Raw genomic sequence first — 16,844 nt, forward strand, 5'->3', positions numbered from 1 at the left:
AAAAACCCCGTTTGTTGTTTTTTTTTTGGGGGGGGGGGGGGGAGGCATTTAGCAGCCTTAAAACAGGAAGTTTAAATTTAGCTGGGATTTATCCCTTAACCGAGCATAGTTCATTCACCCTTTGTATAAAAATAGAGATAATTTTATGCCTGTGAGATACACGCAGAGCAGCTCCACACAGGCAGCGGTTACTCCTGCTGCTGCGGCCAGATCCAGCACTTTAGGGGCAGGAGCATCTCACGCCGGGCCAGGGCAGAGAGGGCGACAGAGACCTGGAGGGAGCAGCCCCTGTTGCCCCAGAGCTCGGGAAGTCTCAGCCCATCGTTTATTGCCAAAACCACAGATGCTCGGGGAGCGGGTGGCAAACACATTTCCCGGCTTGGGCTCGTTGAATGGGCAGAGGGAGGACGAGGAGGCAGCAGGAGAGAAGGGAGCTGCCCTAGCCTGGCCATGCATCCCTCCCCAGCACCTCTCTCCCCCCAGGGAGGGAAATAAATGAAGTTTTCAGGCATGCAGAGACCTGGAGATGTCCCTTTTCAGACACTGCATGCACTCAGGATGAAGGGAGATGCCAATTTGAGCCTAGGTTGTAGAGGAAGAAATAAACTTCCCCTTGATGTTAAATGGTATGGGAAACACAGAAAGAAAACGCAGTTCTTTGTGGCTTCCAGGCTCCGCAAAGCTCTCGTCCAGCGGGACCCGCCTCCGCACCGCCAGCATCCCTCCATCTCCTCTAGGCTTTGGCATAATCTAAAGCACATTTGACCAAACAATGGAGCAAAATGAAAGCTATAAACAAACGCATGGAGAAACAGGGTCGGTCTGGGCTCCTTCTCCACTGGTTGTGCAAATTGCTGAAAACGGTGGTTATTCTTCCCCACTCCGGGCAAGCAGGGCCACGCTCACCCTCCGCTGCCTCTCTGCCCCTGCAGCCTGCAGCGCCAGCGCTCGCCGCAGCCTGAAGACCAACCTGTGCAAGTGGTGCGACTCCACGCCGCCGGCCTGCGAGGAGAAGGTGTGCTACAGCAACTGCAACCTCAACTCCTACTGCGAGGACCCCTACGAGATCTGCGTGGCCATATGGTAAGCGGCGATTCCTGCATCAAGGGGGGATGCGGGGGAAAAAAAGGGGTTCGCGGGGCAGCAGCTCGTGGGAACGCACATGTATGAACCCCTGCACTTGAATTATTGCCCGTTAAATAATTCAGGAATTTCTCTTCCTCTCCCTTTGACTCCATTATAATTAAAACTACAATTTGCTGTAAAAAATTATTTGGTCTGCCCTATAATTAGTACCAGTTTATTTTCTAAATAAATTAAGCCTTTAAGTGCCTGACACAAAGTGTGGCAAGTTTCCTGTGGCACCTCTAAACCCCCATAAACCCCTGAGTTTAGCTTTACAAGCTGAACCCAAGGGCAAAACCAACAGCCCTGACCCCTAAGCCCACGATGTCCCCCTGCATCAGGCTGGTGAAACCCCGGTTCAGGTGCAGGGGTGCAGCCAAGGTCTGTCCCCATCTGGCGCATGGACGACTAAGCTGGTACCAAACTGGGGTTTAACCCACCTCCTTCCCATCCCCTAGGAAAAGCCTTCTTCTGTTTCTGCGGCAGATGCCTGGAAGGGAAACTCAATCTCGCATTTTAGGCCAAGCATACGCCGTGTTGTTTGGCCCGGAAGAGTGCCTCCCCCAGCTTTCTGGTACCCATGAGCAAAACTAAAAAAACATCCATTTTGTGTCTGCCCAGAGCGATTTTCCTCCTCTTTCCCTTTTAATTTGGCTGCCAAAGTGAAAGCCAGCCAAGCGCTTATCGCTAGGCTTTATCTCAACCTGCTAATTAGCGTGAATGCTGTACGCCCCGCTTTCAGTAGGAGTTTTCCTCAACATAATTGTTGCATTATGGACTTAAAAAAACCCAAAACACAAAACCAACAAGGAACCCAAACAAACAAACAAAATCCACCCCCTGCCCCAAATTCCCCTACACACACACGAGGAAGCCACCTTAAATCCTGGGTAGGCAATCCAGCATCTCTCTGGTTTTTCCCATTGAGAGCCTACACGTACAAGAAAAAGCAAGACCCCTGCAGCATAGATCCCCACGCCAGGAAAGCAATCCCACGGCACAGGACGGGGCTGCACCTTGCACCATGTATCAGATGGGGTGAGGCAGCTGCGGGGTCACAAATAACCTGCTGGCCCCACAGCCTCCTCCTAGCATCTCCCACCCCATCCTAAGACCCATCCTGAGATGAAGATCCCTGCAAGCTGGGCTTACCTCCAAGCCGGCCTTGCTGCCCATTCCTCATTTTCAGAGGCGTATTTGGATCATCTGAACTTGTCCTGCGTGGGTATCACAGTCACAGCAGCAGTTTTGGCCCCATGCTCGTAAGCAATGTGCTCACGTCCTCCAGCATGCCCAGCCTGGGCAGTCCATGGAGGAGGGATCGCACCCTCCTAGGACTCTTCATCTGGAAGCTCCTCTGACAAATTACCTGGGAATCCAAAGAAAATGTGGGGAGCACTGAAACTGCAGGATTTCACCAGGGAGAGGATGACAGATTTGTGTTCTTCCCCCTACTTTTACGTCTGACTTCCCAGCTGACCTCAAAGGCATCGTGAAACCTCTCCATACCTTCACCCTCCCACTTTGCACCACTAGGTTGGGAAGCAGAGGCTGTCCCTGGAAAAGTAATTAATGGTTGTAATTTCCTTTGAACGTCCCTAGGAGTAGTTGCAACACTCACCAGCCGCCCGTAGCCTGTGTGGAGCCGACCATTCCCATCACTCGTCCTTGCCCTGGGGCTGCCCCGCAAACCTGACCAGGGCTGGGTTATCCTGCCTCCTCTGGGGAAGGCTCTGGAAACAAGGGTCAAACCCTGGCGCTCCGCTCTTAGTTCTTAAATAGGTCTAATTACCCACTGGCTCTACAAGGCAGGCGCCGATCCTCCCCGTAGGAGAAGGGCCGCATCCCGGGTTGCGATTCCCCGGTGGTGCTGGCAGGGCTGGAGCCATCCATCCCCGAGCTTTCCAGAATGTCTCGCATGCCATGCCAGCAGCCTGTGTAAGCTCTGCTCCGGCTCTCTGAGGGTGAGATGCTCCATCACGACACCAACAGCTGCCTCTTAATCCCATCTCCAAGCTCCAGCTCCTTTCAGCTGCTACCATCTGCCGCACAAAAGGACATAACCCAGTTCATGCTTGGCCAATCCTAAATGCACCTGGGCAGCCCAGTTTTTTAGGATCTCCACCATTTGCTCCCCAAACCTCTTCCCTCACCCAGCTTGGTAAACAGCAGGTGGAGATGAAGCCATGGGTCCAACAAGGATGACTCCACCACACACCAAAAGAAGGGAGCTCCCACGCACCGCGACGTGGCTGTGCCAGACCTTCTAGCCAAACCCCCTCGTGTTGAGGCAATGCTGCCCAAATCCGTTGGGAGAGCTGGGGTTTTCCAGCAAAATGAGCTCCCTGTGCTTGAGGAGTCGGGCAACGGCCAGAGCCAAACCTATCCTTTTGCCCAACCCTACATGTGACACTTTTCCATGGCTTTAATGGGAGCCCAAACTAGGTGCTGCTGAGCAAAAAATGTGGCATGTGAGAAGGACCTAACCTGGCTGCTGAGGACTGGCAGTTAAAAAAGGTCTAAGGACTTCAGCACTATGGAGCTAGACCTGATGCTATGAGCCACGTTTCAGCGAGTAATCAGAGTTTCATGAATGAGACATTTTGGTAACAAACCTTGAAATATTTCACCTGTTCTCTCTGCGCTTGCTGAACACTCGTGCGCAGTTAAATGCAACACAGGCACTGGGATATTTTGCACCTTCATTCCAGAAAGGGAAAAATCGCTTGGGAATTCTTCATCCCCCCCAGCTCCTGTCTCTCAGCTGGTGGGAGGGATGTCTTGGTCTTGCCTGGCTCATGTTATGACCATCTCCGACACAGGGTGTGTTACACTGAGCTGAAGAAATACACAGCGATTAAAAAAAAAAAAAAAAAGCAGGGCTGTCCTTTCTTTTTGAAACAAAGAACAAATTCCCAAGAAATTACGCTTTTACCTCCCCCTTAATTATCTAAATGGAAATAAGGAGGAGCTAGAGCTTATTTGCTATCGCATCCATGGCTGTGCCAAGCCCCAGTGCTCCTCTGCCCCAGACCCAGTGAGGACTGGGACATCACCGGGTGACACAGCAGGTTTCATTTGTAGTTGTTCACAGTATAAATGCAGACACAGCCCCATGGCTGGGGAATTGTATCACCTTCACGTTATAATTTGGCAGCTCCAAAGGTCAAGCCATTTCTAGAAATAGCCCCAACCAGTGACTGAAGGGCTCTACCACCGCAGGTTGCCGGAGGCAGGAGCAAATGGTCCTGCAAGGATAGGGTGCAACAACCAGCAATTAGCCCAGAGAGAGCCCAGGCAATGAGACGGCATTTATGGGCTCCACCTGCACGCACTGGTTGAGAGGACCAGAAGGGAACCACAAGCCAAGCGGTCACTGGCAAGCAAGCATTTTGGGCCCCACATCCCCTGCCTCTCCCCTGCACAGGTGAATTTTGGGCAGCAGAGACCCCAGCCCCTGCTGAAGCAGAGATGTTATGACTTGTATTGCAGCAGAGGTGACGTACGAGGTGGGACCCTCATTTTGGAGGGTTTCCTTAGGACCGTACAGCCCCACAACCTACTGGCCTAGCAGCTGATGTTAGTAAAAGAGGAATTTTGACCCAAATCCCATGCAAGGCACTCAGCCTTAGGGTTGGCACTACCTGATCCAAGGCATGATTATGAACTGGTGAATTATCTACTGGAAACAATCAGAGTCTCTGGCTCACATCCTACTATTGGCGTGTGCTAAACATTTCTCTTTTCACCATTTGGAAGAGACAAAGGGCTTTAACAAAGCCCCTCCAAAGTACACCTAATTAGAATTATACCAGAGCCACTGCAAACAAGTCATTCCCTGCACTCCTTAAAACGAATGATCTTAAAACCAGGTTTAAGATGACACGTAGGTGACACAAAGGCTGAGCTGCTAGACTAATGCTTTGTTGGTTCCTTTGGCACGCGCAGGAGACAGGACAACGAAAGCATCAGGATCAGCACGCTCTGCCACAATCCCCACCGCCCCATCGAAAACCTCATGGTCCCCAACTACAACACCTCGCGCTGCATCATGACCCATCAGCCCAGCGAGGATGGGATCATCTACATCTGCGGCTGCGTGGACGAGCAGGAGTGCAACGATAAACTTATCTTTGAAAACCACACCAATGGTGAGTACTTTTGTTAATGTTATCTATGGAGGAGAAGCACCCAACGCTAACGACAAATGACTAGTATTTCCAATAGAGTAGGACGTGCAATGCCAGAGGAGATCTTTCAGCATTTTCTTTGACCTCCCTATATAAAAGCTAGGTAAAATTTTTACCCCGTTACTGAACCCAGTATTTTGTCTGTGGCTAAACCATCCCTCCCAACAATGCCTCCAGCCTTGGTCTGGAAACATCAGGTGATGGAAAATCCATCGTATCTCTTGGTAGGCTGTGCCCTTCAGCGCAGGGCGAATCAACCGGGGAACCCAAAAGCTGACGTAACCCAGCGTGAGTCAATGCTCTGAAAGCTTTAAATAAATTGCGTCGGAGCAAATCCCGCCCCGGCACACCCACGGGAACCGCTGGCGTCCACCACGGCTGCAACCCAAAAAAGTGGTAGTGCCAGGGCGCGGGGCTCCACATGCGGCAGTGCCTCCCCTGCCGCTCTCCTGGGGGTTTCTGCAGCGGTGTTTCTCTCAGGCGGGGACAGCCAGAGCTGCCCCGGTGCTGTACACATACGTGAGCGTGACTTGGCACGCCTGTAGATGCTTCTGCAGATGGCTGGGGATCCAACAGGAGCTGTAAATCCACAGGAGGGAAAACTAAGAGGCAGCTCGTTTCTCTACCTCAGGAGGGTCATATATTTTGGAAACGCTTCCAGCTAGATCCCAAGCCTTTGGGGGCTTGTCCAAACCTCCCTAACTCCAAGTAGACCAGGTTTATCCAAGTGCCCATCAAGAATCTGACCCGTAACAAAAGCAAAGTGAAACCCCTCCAATTTTCCATAATTACAGAGCAACGAGATGCTGAAAGTGAGCCTAAGCATAACCTGCAAGTCAGCAGCATAGCTTCTCCCACAACACAGGGAAAAAAGAAAAAAAAAGAAAAAAAAAATCACATAAAATGCAAATTCTCAGAACAAACAAGCCACTTTTAATGAAGGCAAATGACGCTAAATTTGGCAGTTCTTTGCTGCTTCCTGAGCCAAACATAACAGGTACACACACTTCTAGGGAGAGATAGTCAAATCCCAAAGCTGATGCTGAGATATGTAATTTCACACAAAAATGACAACTGGCTCATTGGAAACACTGCCTCCACCGAAGGCTTCCACAAACAACCTCCTCCTGCCAGCCGGCACGTAAAGGGCTCAAACTCGGAGCAAGGGCAGTGCAGACCTTAACCAGTTATCTCCTCTTTGATTTGGTTTGTGGGGCCAGCTTGGCAAGCCCCAGGCTCGTGACCCCATTGTTTACATCCTTTTCTTCTGCTTTAAGGGATTATTTGCATTTTAAATATTAACTTACGGTCATCTTCAATCATACAGACAACCACTGAGCAGAGAAATATCTAATACAGATGAGCACTTCTCTGGCAGCTGAAGCAGGCAGATTTTTTCCCATTTCTTGATTTCTTAAGCCCTGCTTTCAGGTCTGGCCTGCTGGGGGGCACTGCCCTAGCACCGGGGCTGCAGGGACCCCATCAGAGCTCAGAGACAACCCTAATGAACACGCGGAGGCGTCATTTCCTAAAGCCGTGCAAGCGGGAGCCCAGTGGACACCTTAGGAAGATGCTGGGTAAGGTTGAGCATGCAGAGTCCTTTCCACCCCTGCACCAGCTGAGCCTGGCCCTGGAGGTCCATCTCCCTTCAGCAGGGATGGAAAGACCCACGCAGCGATGCTCAACAAGGCGTGGGTTTACAGACCCGCAGTTATGGCCAGAGCAGCTACGTTTGCTCTCCGTGGAAGGGGTCTAAGCCGTGCCGCAACCCCTCTGTATCAAAGGGCTTGCCCTCAGGAAGGGGCATCCTCATGAAGGAATTTGCTGAAGTTGTGTTAAACTTCCCCTTTCCAGGACTGGTGCACGCAACTCCCTTAAAAATATCTTCTCTTTCTTCAGAGTTTCAAAGATGGGATCTTAAGCAGCGGGTAAATCCATTAAAGCAGTAGGTGATATCCAGGCCTGTTGCTTTCCAAAATAAACATATTCCTGAGTTCATTATTGATTTATATCAGTTTAGGTTGATCTTGTGGTTTGAACCTGATGCCTATTTTAGAAACGCTTTCACAGCCTTGCAGAAATTAGCTGCAGCACATTTTTTTGAAATTTGCCAAGGAAAATAGCTAAACGCTCTGTTTTTCCAGAACCTGAATTATGATCTGCACACACTGAGGTCAAGCAGCGCGAGTTTTGCTTATGGAATGATTCTTATCCCTCTTCCCTTGGGTTATTATACTTGGCAGAAAAACCTCTGAGTAAGATTTTACTTGAATATCTCTACTGAAGTCAGCATGTTTATTCCAGGAATGGCGAACATCAAAGGATCAGACAATTATATGTTGTGCGAGGGTTAGGGCTTTTTGTGTGCGTGTCCCCCCGCCGATGATCTGAAGGCTGACAGGGGTTTAAAAGAAATAAAACAAAAGCAGCCATGCCCAGCCGGTTAACGGGGGTTGGTGTTGTAACGCGGCGAGGAAGGAAATGCCAACACTGGCAGACAACGCTGAAACAACGCTCCTTTACGCTAATTATCGTGCAAAGCAACCCAGCGCTCCCCTGGGCTCGGTGGTCCTGCGCGCAGCCCCCCCCCCCCCCAGCATCCCTCCTGGCTCTCCGTGCACCGCAGGGGTCCAGCAAAGCTCCAGCCCCAAACCCCCTCAGAGCTTTGCTCCGTTCGAGCCTTGCCTCAGCTTTATCGCTGTTATTTCTGCCCCGGCTCCCCTCACCGTGAGCACAAGCGGGGCTTGGGACCCACCGAGGGGCAGCCGAGCCATTTTGGCGGCAGCAGCAGGGTCTCGCGTGCCGCACGGCCCAGCCCAAGCGATGCCGGCCAGCGTCCTGAACCCTCGCTTGATACACGGAGCTAAATTTGAGACCTAAACCCAGCAGCCCGCTTAATAACTGCCTACATCTGGGTTCTTTGCCCGGATGGGGTTTGCGCGCAGCACGCATGGCGGCCCCGCAAAGGGCTGCGCTTCATTAACGGCTTCGCATATTTTCCTCCTCCGCGTGATGAAAACGAGCTGTTGCAGACCCGCGGCGGCAGCGCCCTCGCCTTTGCTTTCCTCCCTGCAGGCTACTCCATGCTGCAGAGCAAAGAGGTGATCCCGGTGGCCGCCATCAGCCTCCTGCCGCCGCTGCTGGTGGCGGTGATGATCACGGTGACGTTTTACCTCTGCCGCACGCAGAAGCGGCGCAAGAGGGCCAAGGCGTGGGGAGGGAAACCGGGACAGCCGCCGGCGCTGCCAGAGCCCGGGAGGTCTGCCGAGCGGGAGGAGAAGTTATCCGTGCTGATGGATGAGAGCCCGGCCAGCCCCAGCCCCGCCGGCGCCGGCAGCCGCCCCGCCGAGCTGCTCCCCATCGAGCTGGACGAGATGGTGGGCAAAGGGCAGTTCGCGGAGGTGTGGAGGGCCAAGCTGAGCCACAGCCGCTCGGGGCAGTACGAGACGGTGGCCGTGAAGATCTTCCCCTGCGAGGAGTACTCCTCCTGGAAGAACGAGAGCCAGATCTTCACCGACGCCAGCCTCAAGCACGACAGCGTCCTGCGGTTCCTCACCGCCGAGGACCGGGGCACGGGGCCCCGCCGGGAGTACTGGCTGATCACCGCCTACCACAGCCGGGGCAACCTCAAGGACTACCTTTCCCACCACGTCCTGAGCTGGATGGACCTGCAGAAGATGGCGGGCTCCCTGGTGAGCGGGGTGGCCCACCTCCACAGCGACTACACCGCCTGCGGCAGGCCGAAAATCCCCATCGCCCACCGGGACATCAAAAGCACCAACGTCCTGGTGAAGAACGAGCAGGAGTGCGTGCTCTGCGACTTCGGCATCGCCATACGCCTCGACCCTTCCCTCACGGTGGACGACTTTGCCAACAGCGGGCAGGCAAGTATGACCCGCCGGCAAAGGGGACCCTTTGCAAACCACCCCCGGTCGCCCCACGGCCGAAGTCCTCGCCCACCCCTGCTAATGCCTCTCTCCTCTTTGCGGGCAGGTGGGCACTGCCAGGTACATGGCCCCGGAGGTCCTGGAGTCCAGGGTGAACCTGGAAGACCTGGAGTCTTTCAAGCAGATGGACGTCTACTCCATGGCCCTCGTTTTGTGGGAAATGGCCTCCAGATGCGAAGTGGTAGGAGGTAGGAGCATCGCACCAGGGTTGCCACGCGCCTTTTTGCTCCCTCCCTCCCCGTACGGGGACGTGGCTCGCTCCCACGTCCCCACCGATGGCACGGGACCTGATTTGGGGTGGCTCGGGTCTCTGCAGGGCTGCTACGAGCTGGCGTAGCAGATCCTCCCCCACGGCTGCCTGCCCTGGGTGCCACGGCTCGAGGGGGGCGGCTCGGTGGCCGAGGAGCAGGCCAGGACCCCAGGGGGTCATTTGGTCCAGCCTCCGCTCAAAGCCAGCCGGCCACCAAGTCACATCCCAGTCAGTGCTGGCGATGCAAAGCAAACCAAGCAGGAAAAGCCAAAGCTGCCTCCCCCTCCCCGGCCGCAAGTGCTTTTTTTTTCAGACAACACCAGAGAGTTTATGTTGCAACGGGGACTCGCAAACCCCGGCCTCTGACAGAGCCACGTCCCCCCTCACTTCCCGGAGCCACATCCTGGCATCTGAAATTGTGTGTAGCAAAACATTTAATTAACTGCCCTGCTGTTAGCCCCTGCTGCCTGCTCCCCTCTCTTCCCTTTTTAGCTCTCTCCGGTTCCTTCCCTGTCCCACCTACTTGCAATACAAGCCCACGGAGCTGCAAGAAGCTCCAACCCTCAGCAAGAAAGCTGCCCCAGCTGCCCTGCATGCCTCACGCCCAGTGGTGGGAGACCCTTGCCTGGCTCGGATGCCCCATGCATCCTTTGCTTCTGAGCCAGCATCCCTGGCCACCCCTCCCGACTCGTATTTCACCTGCATTCGCATCCAGGCTGGCAGAAACCCGGGTGGCCTCGCACCTCTGCCACAGGGCATTTCTCCTTGGCCTCCCATGACGTGGGGTTGCTCTTCTGGAAGGGCTATTCCTCCTCTAACCCGATCCATGCCAGGCAGCAGGAATCTGGATGCTGGTCCTGTAGTCACCTCTCCCATCTTTTACCAGCGCAACACATTTTACCTGCTCAAAATAAGCCTCACCCAAAGACAGGCCAAGTCCTTTGTAGTGCATCTCTTGGGTTCAGGAAGGTGGTCAGGTGGTTCCTCAGTCCTGTCTCTGAACAAAACCTCTACGTGAAAAGCCAGCACTACATTTCTATGTTCAAATTCTAAATTGTTTCCAGATCCATTTATTTTTTGCAGACTGATATAAACAAATGTATTCTCATCTGGTAGACCACACCAAAGCAAAGAAGTGAATGCATTAAAAACAACCTGTAATGCTGCTGTCGCTCCCTTGCAGAGGTAAAGAATTATGAGCTGCCTTTTGGGTCAAAAGTCCAGGAGCAGCCCTGCGTGGACACCATGAGGGACATCGTGCTGCATGGCAGAGGGCGACCCGAGATCCCGAGCAGCTGGCTGGTGCATCAGGTAAGCTGGGAGTAGCTGGTTCAGAAAAGAGCAACCCACATCATCCCACCTCACTAAAACAGCCTGAAAAATGATTAAAGCTATAATCAAAGCAAAAGTGGGCAGAACTCCTGGGCCCTACTTCCAGCTCCATTTTGGCTGGCTGAACCCACATAAGCCCCACTAGACCCATTTCCCTGGTGTATAAAAGCCACCAGCCAGGGGTACAGCAAAATTTACTGATCAATAGCCACGATCAGGAAGCATTCTGAATGTCAAGTGACAGTATTCAGTTATCTTGAGGATAACAGCAAAATGGAGCACTTCGGTGGAGGCTCTTCTCATGAAACAGTAAATAATTTGAGGCCACCCCACTTCTCCTCTAACCAGCGTATCCAGAAAGCTCTAGCTCAGAAGACACGCAGTCCCTCGCAGACAGCCATCTCACAGCAGGGACAGAGGGGAGGAAGGCGCATCCAGCCTCCTGCCTGCTTGGTTGTGGAGATTTCAAGCTCAAAATTACCTCTAACATGAGAGGTCATGACTTGGCATGCAAGAAGAAAGACTTCCACTTCTACAGGGAAATGCAGAACAGGAAGCATCTCCCTCGAGTGAAACAACCAGGAAACACACATAAAGCTGAGAGCAGGGAACCTGCTAGGTTCAAGTCTCGTCAAGGGGAAGCCTTGCACCAGCCTTCGGCTCAGAAGGTCTGAAAGCAAAGCATTTCAGCACAGAAAGCATAACCCAGTGCTCTAGAATAGAAACACTCTGGCAGTTAGAAGATGCGCTCTGTTAAAACCATCCACAAGCACACCCAGACCAACCAGCTCCAGAAACATAGCTCCCTCCTGGCCCTGACAGGGTCCTCTCTCCCCCAGGTCCAGCACTTTCTTCCACGCATTGAGGACGCAAGGGGTAACAGGCACACCAACCGTGATTTGCAGTCTTGCCTGACTTTGGTACTTCTTAAATTTCACATGTCTTGTGGAAAAACACCATCCGTTGAAAAACAATTTGGTTCATCTGCAAAACAAGCTGAAACGTTGAGCCTGCTGGCTTACAGTGCCTTGCAGTGTACAGTGCATCATCTTGCAGTATCCACCCATAAAACACACCACTACTGCTTCCACTCTGCCTGGATGGCACATCAAGCCAGGCTTTTCAAAAGGAAAGATACAATTTCATGGTCTTAGGAGGCCATGCGTTCCCTAGAGTATCTCCTCTCAAAACCATGTTTGTCCAAAGACTCGCAACTGACCTGACCGACCAAAGCTGCAAACAGCATCAAATGAATCTGTGGTTTCTGCTGGACCATGAGTGAATTTATCAGTTGGCAAGTCCATTGCTAAAGTTCACTCAGCCCTTTTCCTTGATGAAGGCAAGTACAGGAACTTCAATCAGCACTGCTACACATTTGAAGCCTTTGAGTATTCATCTCGGACATTCACCTCCCAGAGTCTCTGATAAACTTCAAAACCATAAGAAAAATATAGAGGCTTGGGTTGTCAAAAATCACGCTCTGACAGAGCCTGACCATAACTGCACTGTTTGCTGAGCTGAAGAAGGGCTGACTGCAATTGCCTCCGAGAAATAACGTTGCCGTAGTTGGGTTGGTCCAGCGTGTAAACAGAGCAAGGCTTGTAAGGTAGTAACTTTTATTAGACCACCTGATGTTCACTGGGGAAGAGGAACAGAAAAGCCACGTTGTGTTCCTGAAAGTTTGCCTCTGACTAATCTTAGCTGATCTAATAAACATCTCCTTACAAGTCTGGCTTTACATGATTTTCCGGGCATTTTGCAACCGATCTCCCAGGGTGAGGCATAGGGCAGCACCATCTGCTGGGAAGCAGCAGAAAGCCACCGGTTTGTGCCACTCCTGGGGTCAACAGCTTCCAGCTGGAGGAAGCATCGGGTGACACCAGGAAAGGGTGACAAATCTCTCATGTGAATGGGAAGCACCCACAGATGTTCCCACCAATGCAAGTAAGTTTGATGCAGAGCTCCAAATACTACTTCCACGTTTCAATCATCAGGATCGCTCTTAGTCAAGTGAGGACCTACACTGTTAACCGTGGTTTAAGATTTCCAGCAAACACGAGCATTAATTTCCCTGACAAAGCTGACTCACCCAGCATGCTGCCCATCTGCAGCTCCAGGGCAACAGTTTGCAAGGCTGCACAATAAAGCCAGCTGAAGAAATTTACCCCCAAAGTTTCCCAGATAACTTACGAACGCCTGAAGCCCATGCTTCTAGCTCCCTTCACACCCCACCACATTTAAAAGGAGAAATATTTTTAAAAAGGGTTTTTTTAGGCCAGGTAAATTCCTGGATCTGGTTCATGAAGCAGCTGAACAGACTGTTGTACTGGCACAACCAAAGGACTGGTGCAGGACAGGAAGGAGCAGTGGGAGCTTAAGTCAATATTGCCGCTAAAAATATGCTTGTAAAACTCAGCATCCTTCAGAAATCCGAGATATCAAATATAAAACCCAAACTAAGTCCAGTTTGTGAGCGTAACAAGATGTTCCAGTTGTACCACTCAAAAGAGCATCATCGCTACTTACATGGCAAACTGCAAATAAATGTCATGATTTCAGGACAAAATAAGCACAGAAAATCTAATGACTAAACCATATGACAGTGCCATGTTCTGTTTGAGAAAAGGCTTATTTTTAAAAGCTTCAGCTAAGCTAGCTCGTTTTTGCATGTTAATCAATTATCCGCAAATCCTTTCAACTAAGCTAATAAATGAGTGACGTAAGAGGCACTGAAACACACCATCTGTCAGTTTTACTGCACGATCCTGTTCTCTCTAAACTGTGTCCATTATGGAAGATTTAGTATGATGACCCTTAGCAGAGAGCCATGAGTTCAGAGTAAGGTGCAGAAGGACAGATGACATGACAGTACATCTGTGCAGGACTTGCATTTTCCTCTCGTGTTGGTCCATATGAGACTTTTGGGTTCTCTTAATTGGAAATTGAGAAATACACAAAAACCACTGAAAAACATGAAGCTTTATTTAGAATAATGATTTTTCCACTGTGTTGCAACCTTGGTTGACAATGATGTGAAAAGCAATAGCACGTGATAGGAATTATATAGGCAAAGGAAGGTTCAACATAGCTTCTGGTGCTAGCTGTGTTACTAGCTTAAGAGTGGGAAAAATACCAGCTGAATACTGCCATTTTGTTCCTAAGCCCAAAATATTGGGACTCTCTTCAGAGCACTACACAATCAGAAAAAAATATATTAGTGGGAGACATAAATAACCATTGTAACTGAGAGGAACTGAATGTGTCTGGAGCACACTGAGAAGTACCCAATCCCACCTAAGCCAAGACACTATTTTGTGGTGAGAAAACAAGGTTCAGCTGCATGCTGCAATGAATATTTGGCCCAGCACACTGTTTCAGGAAACTGCTAAAACAAGAAGTCAGATTTAAGAAGTTTCATTCCAAACTTGCCTTAACACCCCCCCACACACACACACCTCCTCCATGCAGGGCACAGGCTTGAAACCCAGAGACCTGGGCTCAGCTGCCAGCCTGCAGGTCACCATCTACACCTCTCCTGTCCCTCCTGATTTTAGGATGCTTCGATCTGAACAGGCAAGGCTGAGACAGGAGATGGAGGGCCTCTTTCCTTCCGGCCCCTATTTAAGTCCCACAGTCAACACAAACCAACTCCCAGGGAGGATTTCCAGGGAGCGTGGAAAACGCTTGGGACCAGATCCCAGGTGAGCCAAGGCTGCTGCTCTAACACAAGCAGTGCCAGTAAGAGTGCAAGCATTGGCGCTTGCCACAACTTACCAAGGCTGTTTTTCCTCCTGTGCTTAAGCTTGGCCAAAAAAAGCGTTTCTGCAGGAAGCTGTCAAAAGTATGGTAAAACGCTGTGATTGCATTAGATGAGCTTCTAGCTTCTCTTCCTCCTGCCTTCAGATCTTAATTCCAGCCCTTCTGACTGCAGGGAATGCGTTTTCTGTGTGACACCATCACGGAGTGCTGGGACCACGACCCCGAGGCTCGCCTCACTGCTCACTGCGTGGCCGAGCGCTTCAACCTGATGGCACAGATGGATTGTGACGACATCCTCAACAACAACACGGACAACGAGGCCAGCAAAACAGCTTCTCCAGGCAGGGAGCACCAGGACAGTGACGGGAGCAGAAATATGCAGTGACACAGCAGGCAAAAAGCCTCATCACAAGAAATGAGAGGATAAGTGAGAAGCATTTAGCTCATGGGAAAAAACCTCGCTCCGTTTTTCAAAATGGAACTAAGATCTAGTACATAACTTATTTATAAGGTCTGTTTCCTCCCACAGATACAATGAACTGTGGAATCAATACTTTGGTTAAAGTGCAACTTTATATATGAACTGATTTTGTACTTACTTTAAATGTATAATGATGCAAAGTATTCCTTTTATTATTTTTTAAAATAATAATGTTTAATCTTTTATTAATAAGCACCTGAATTCCATGTCTATCTTTTTAAGTCCTTCCATACTGCCATCATGACTTTCTCTCCTAACTGCTTATTCTGTACAGATCAAGACAATTTTCAGCTTTCGTTTTTTAATGGCCTCCACACACACACAAAAAAATCTGTTCTAACAGCAGAAAAACATCTTGAGATGTAACACGCCCCCAGTAGAAGAAATGCTGGCACCCAAGAAAATTACTCCTAGATCAGACAGTCCTTAATACAGTGTAAAGGCACCCGATAATCCAGTTTGCAAAAGCCTGATTTGCTGCAGCTCCAACACACCTTTTTTTCACTGGGGAACTCCTGGGTGTACTTGATAGTTCAGGTGGGTGCATGAAGCCTCTTCGATAGGGAAAAAAAAAAAAGTCACCAGTGTAGACACTGCTGTTTCACTCTAAGAAGTCTCCATACAGGATATCTAGACAACTCTTTCCCCCTATCAGTCCAGTTTCCAGCCACCTCTAGCCAATAGATCTGTGCCACAGTAATAGTGTCAACACAAATGTGTTGGCTAATTCTTCTTGCAACTCCTTTACACCCCTCTGCTGTGTTACTCAACCTGAAGAAACATGATCAGACAGAACTGGGACCTTTACTCCTGTAACCACCAGACCAAGCCAGGCTGCCTCTATAGTGGAAAGGCAATTAAGGAAAGGTAAGTCATACCTCGCTCTGAACCCTGGCCCTGTGCAGCTCTTAATCCCTCCACCCTTGGGAGCAAAAGGTAATAAAAACTTTAGCTGCTACTAAGAAGCCCTGCAAGCACATACCTGACACTCACCTAGACAGAGGTATCTTTCAGGACAGCATCGGAGAGGAACACTTTGCTTGCCAGCATGCAGCTGCATGGATCAACCCCTACCAAGAGAGGGGAAGGGAGAAAACCGTACAACAGCCACGAGCTTTCTACAGCCAAGGCTCCCCAATGTGGAGCAGGGAAGCAGATCTGCAGGGCTGTTTTGGTTTTCTAATGCACAGCTATGGCAGCACCAGCCCATATAAAAAGCTCTTCTTCTCTCGCTGTTGTTTCCACCTCTTTGGACCGTTCCACAGCTTCTAAATTAAAAGCCTAGAACAAAATTGTCTGTAAACCCTTCAAAGAAGCGTGGAAGGGGAATGAATTAGGTTGCATCAAATCTAAATAATAAAAACTTATTTCAGCTACCATGTGTAAGTCTCCACCTGCAACTGTGACCATACCTTTCATTCTCACCAATCCCCCACCTGGCTGCTACCTCCTGTCATCTTATGATTTTTCAAGCACACGCCCTTACCACTGACCTGACTTCAGTCTCATTTCTTTAATATATTAACCACTGCTCTACTGTATGTATGCCCAAGAGAAACAGAGAGCATAGGGCAGCTTTTCTGACACAGAGATAAGAAAACTATGGGAACACACCAAACTCTCCCCTCCAGGCTGTCTGATCTTTCCTTCCTGTAATATTCAGTGCAGAATTTCCCCTACCAAGTTTTGCACTAAGTTGTTTGGATACAACACAGATGAGTATGTTTACTTGTTTGTCCAAGTTCACTTCAAGAGGCTTT

General features: G+C 50.4%; 1 protein-coding gene across 1 annotated transcript in view; it reads left to right on the forward strand.

Moving 5' to 3' along the window:
- Positions 1 to 15,279, forward strand: part of LOC104833361 (TGF-beta receptor type-2-like) — a 19,057-nt gene extending 3,778 nt beyond the window's left edge. The window contains exons 3-8 of the mRNA XM_010569974.1: positions 940 to 1,083; positions 5,074 to 5,276; positions 8,391 to 9,199; positions 9,309 to 9,450; positions 10,696 to 10,823; positions 14,776 to 15,279. Of these exons, the coding sequence (XP_010568276.1) occupies positions 940 to 1,083; positions 5,074 to 5,276; positions 8,391 to 9,199; positions 9,309 to 9,450; positions 10,696 to 10,823; positions 14,776 to 14,988 (1,639 nt within the window). The 3' untranslated portion in view covers positions 14,989 to 15,279. The remainder of the gene's footprint in view (positions 1 to 939; positions 1,084 to 5,073; positions 5,277 to 8,390; positions 9,200 to 9,308; positions 9,451 to 10,695; positions 10,824 to 14,775) is intronic.
- Positions 15,280 to 16,844: the final 1,565 nt, after the last annotated feature.

This window comes from Haliaeetus leucocephalus, unplaced genomic scaffold (assembly GCF_000737465.1).
Source record: "Haliaeetus leucocephalus isolate CR32 unplaced genomic scaffold, Haliaeetus_leucocephalus-4.0 Scaffold1, whole genome shotgun sequence".
Classification (NCBI taxonomy): Eukaryota; Metazoa; Chordata; class Aves; order Accipitriformes; family Accipitridae; genus Haliaeetus; species Haliaeetus leucocephalus.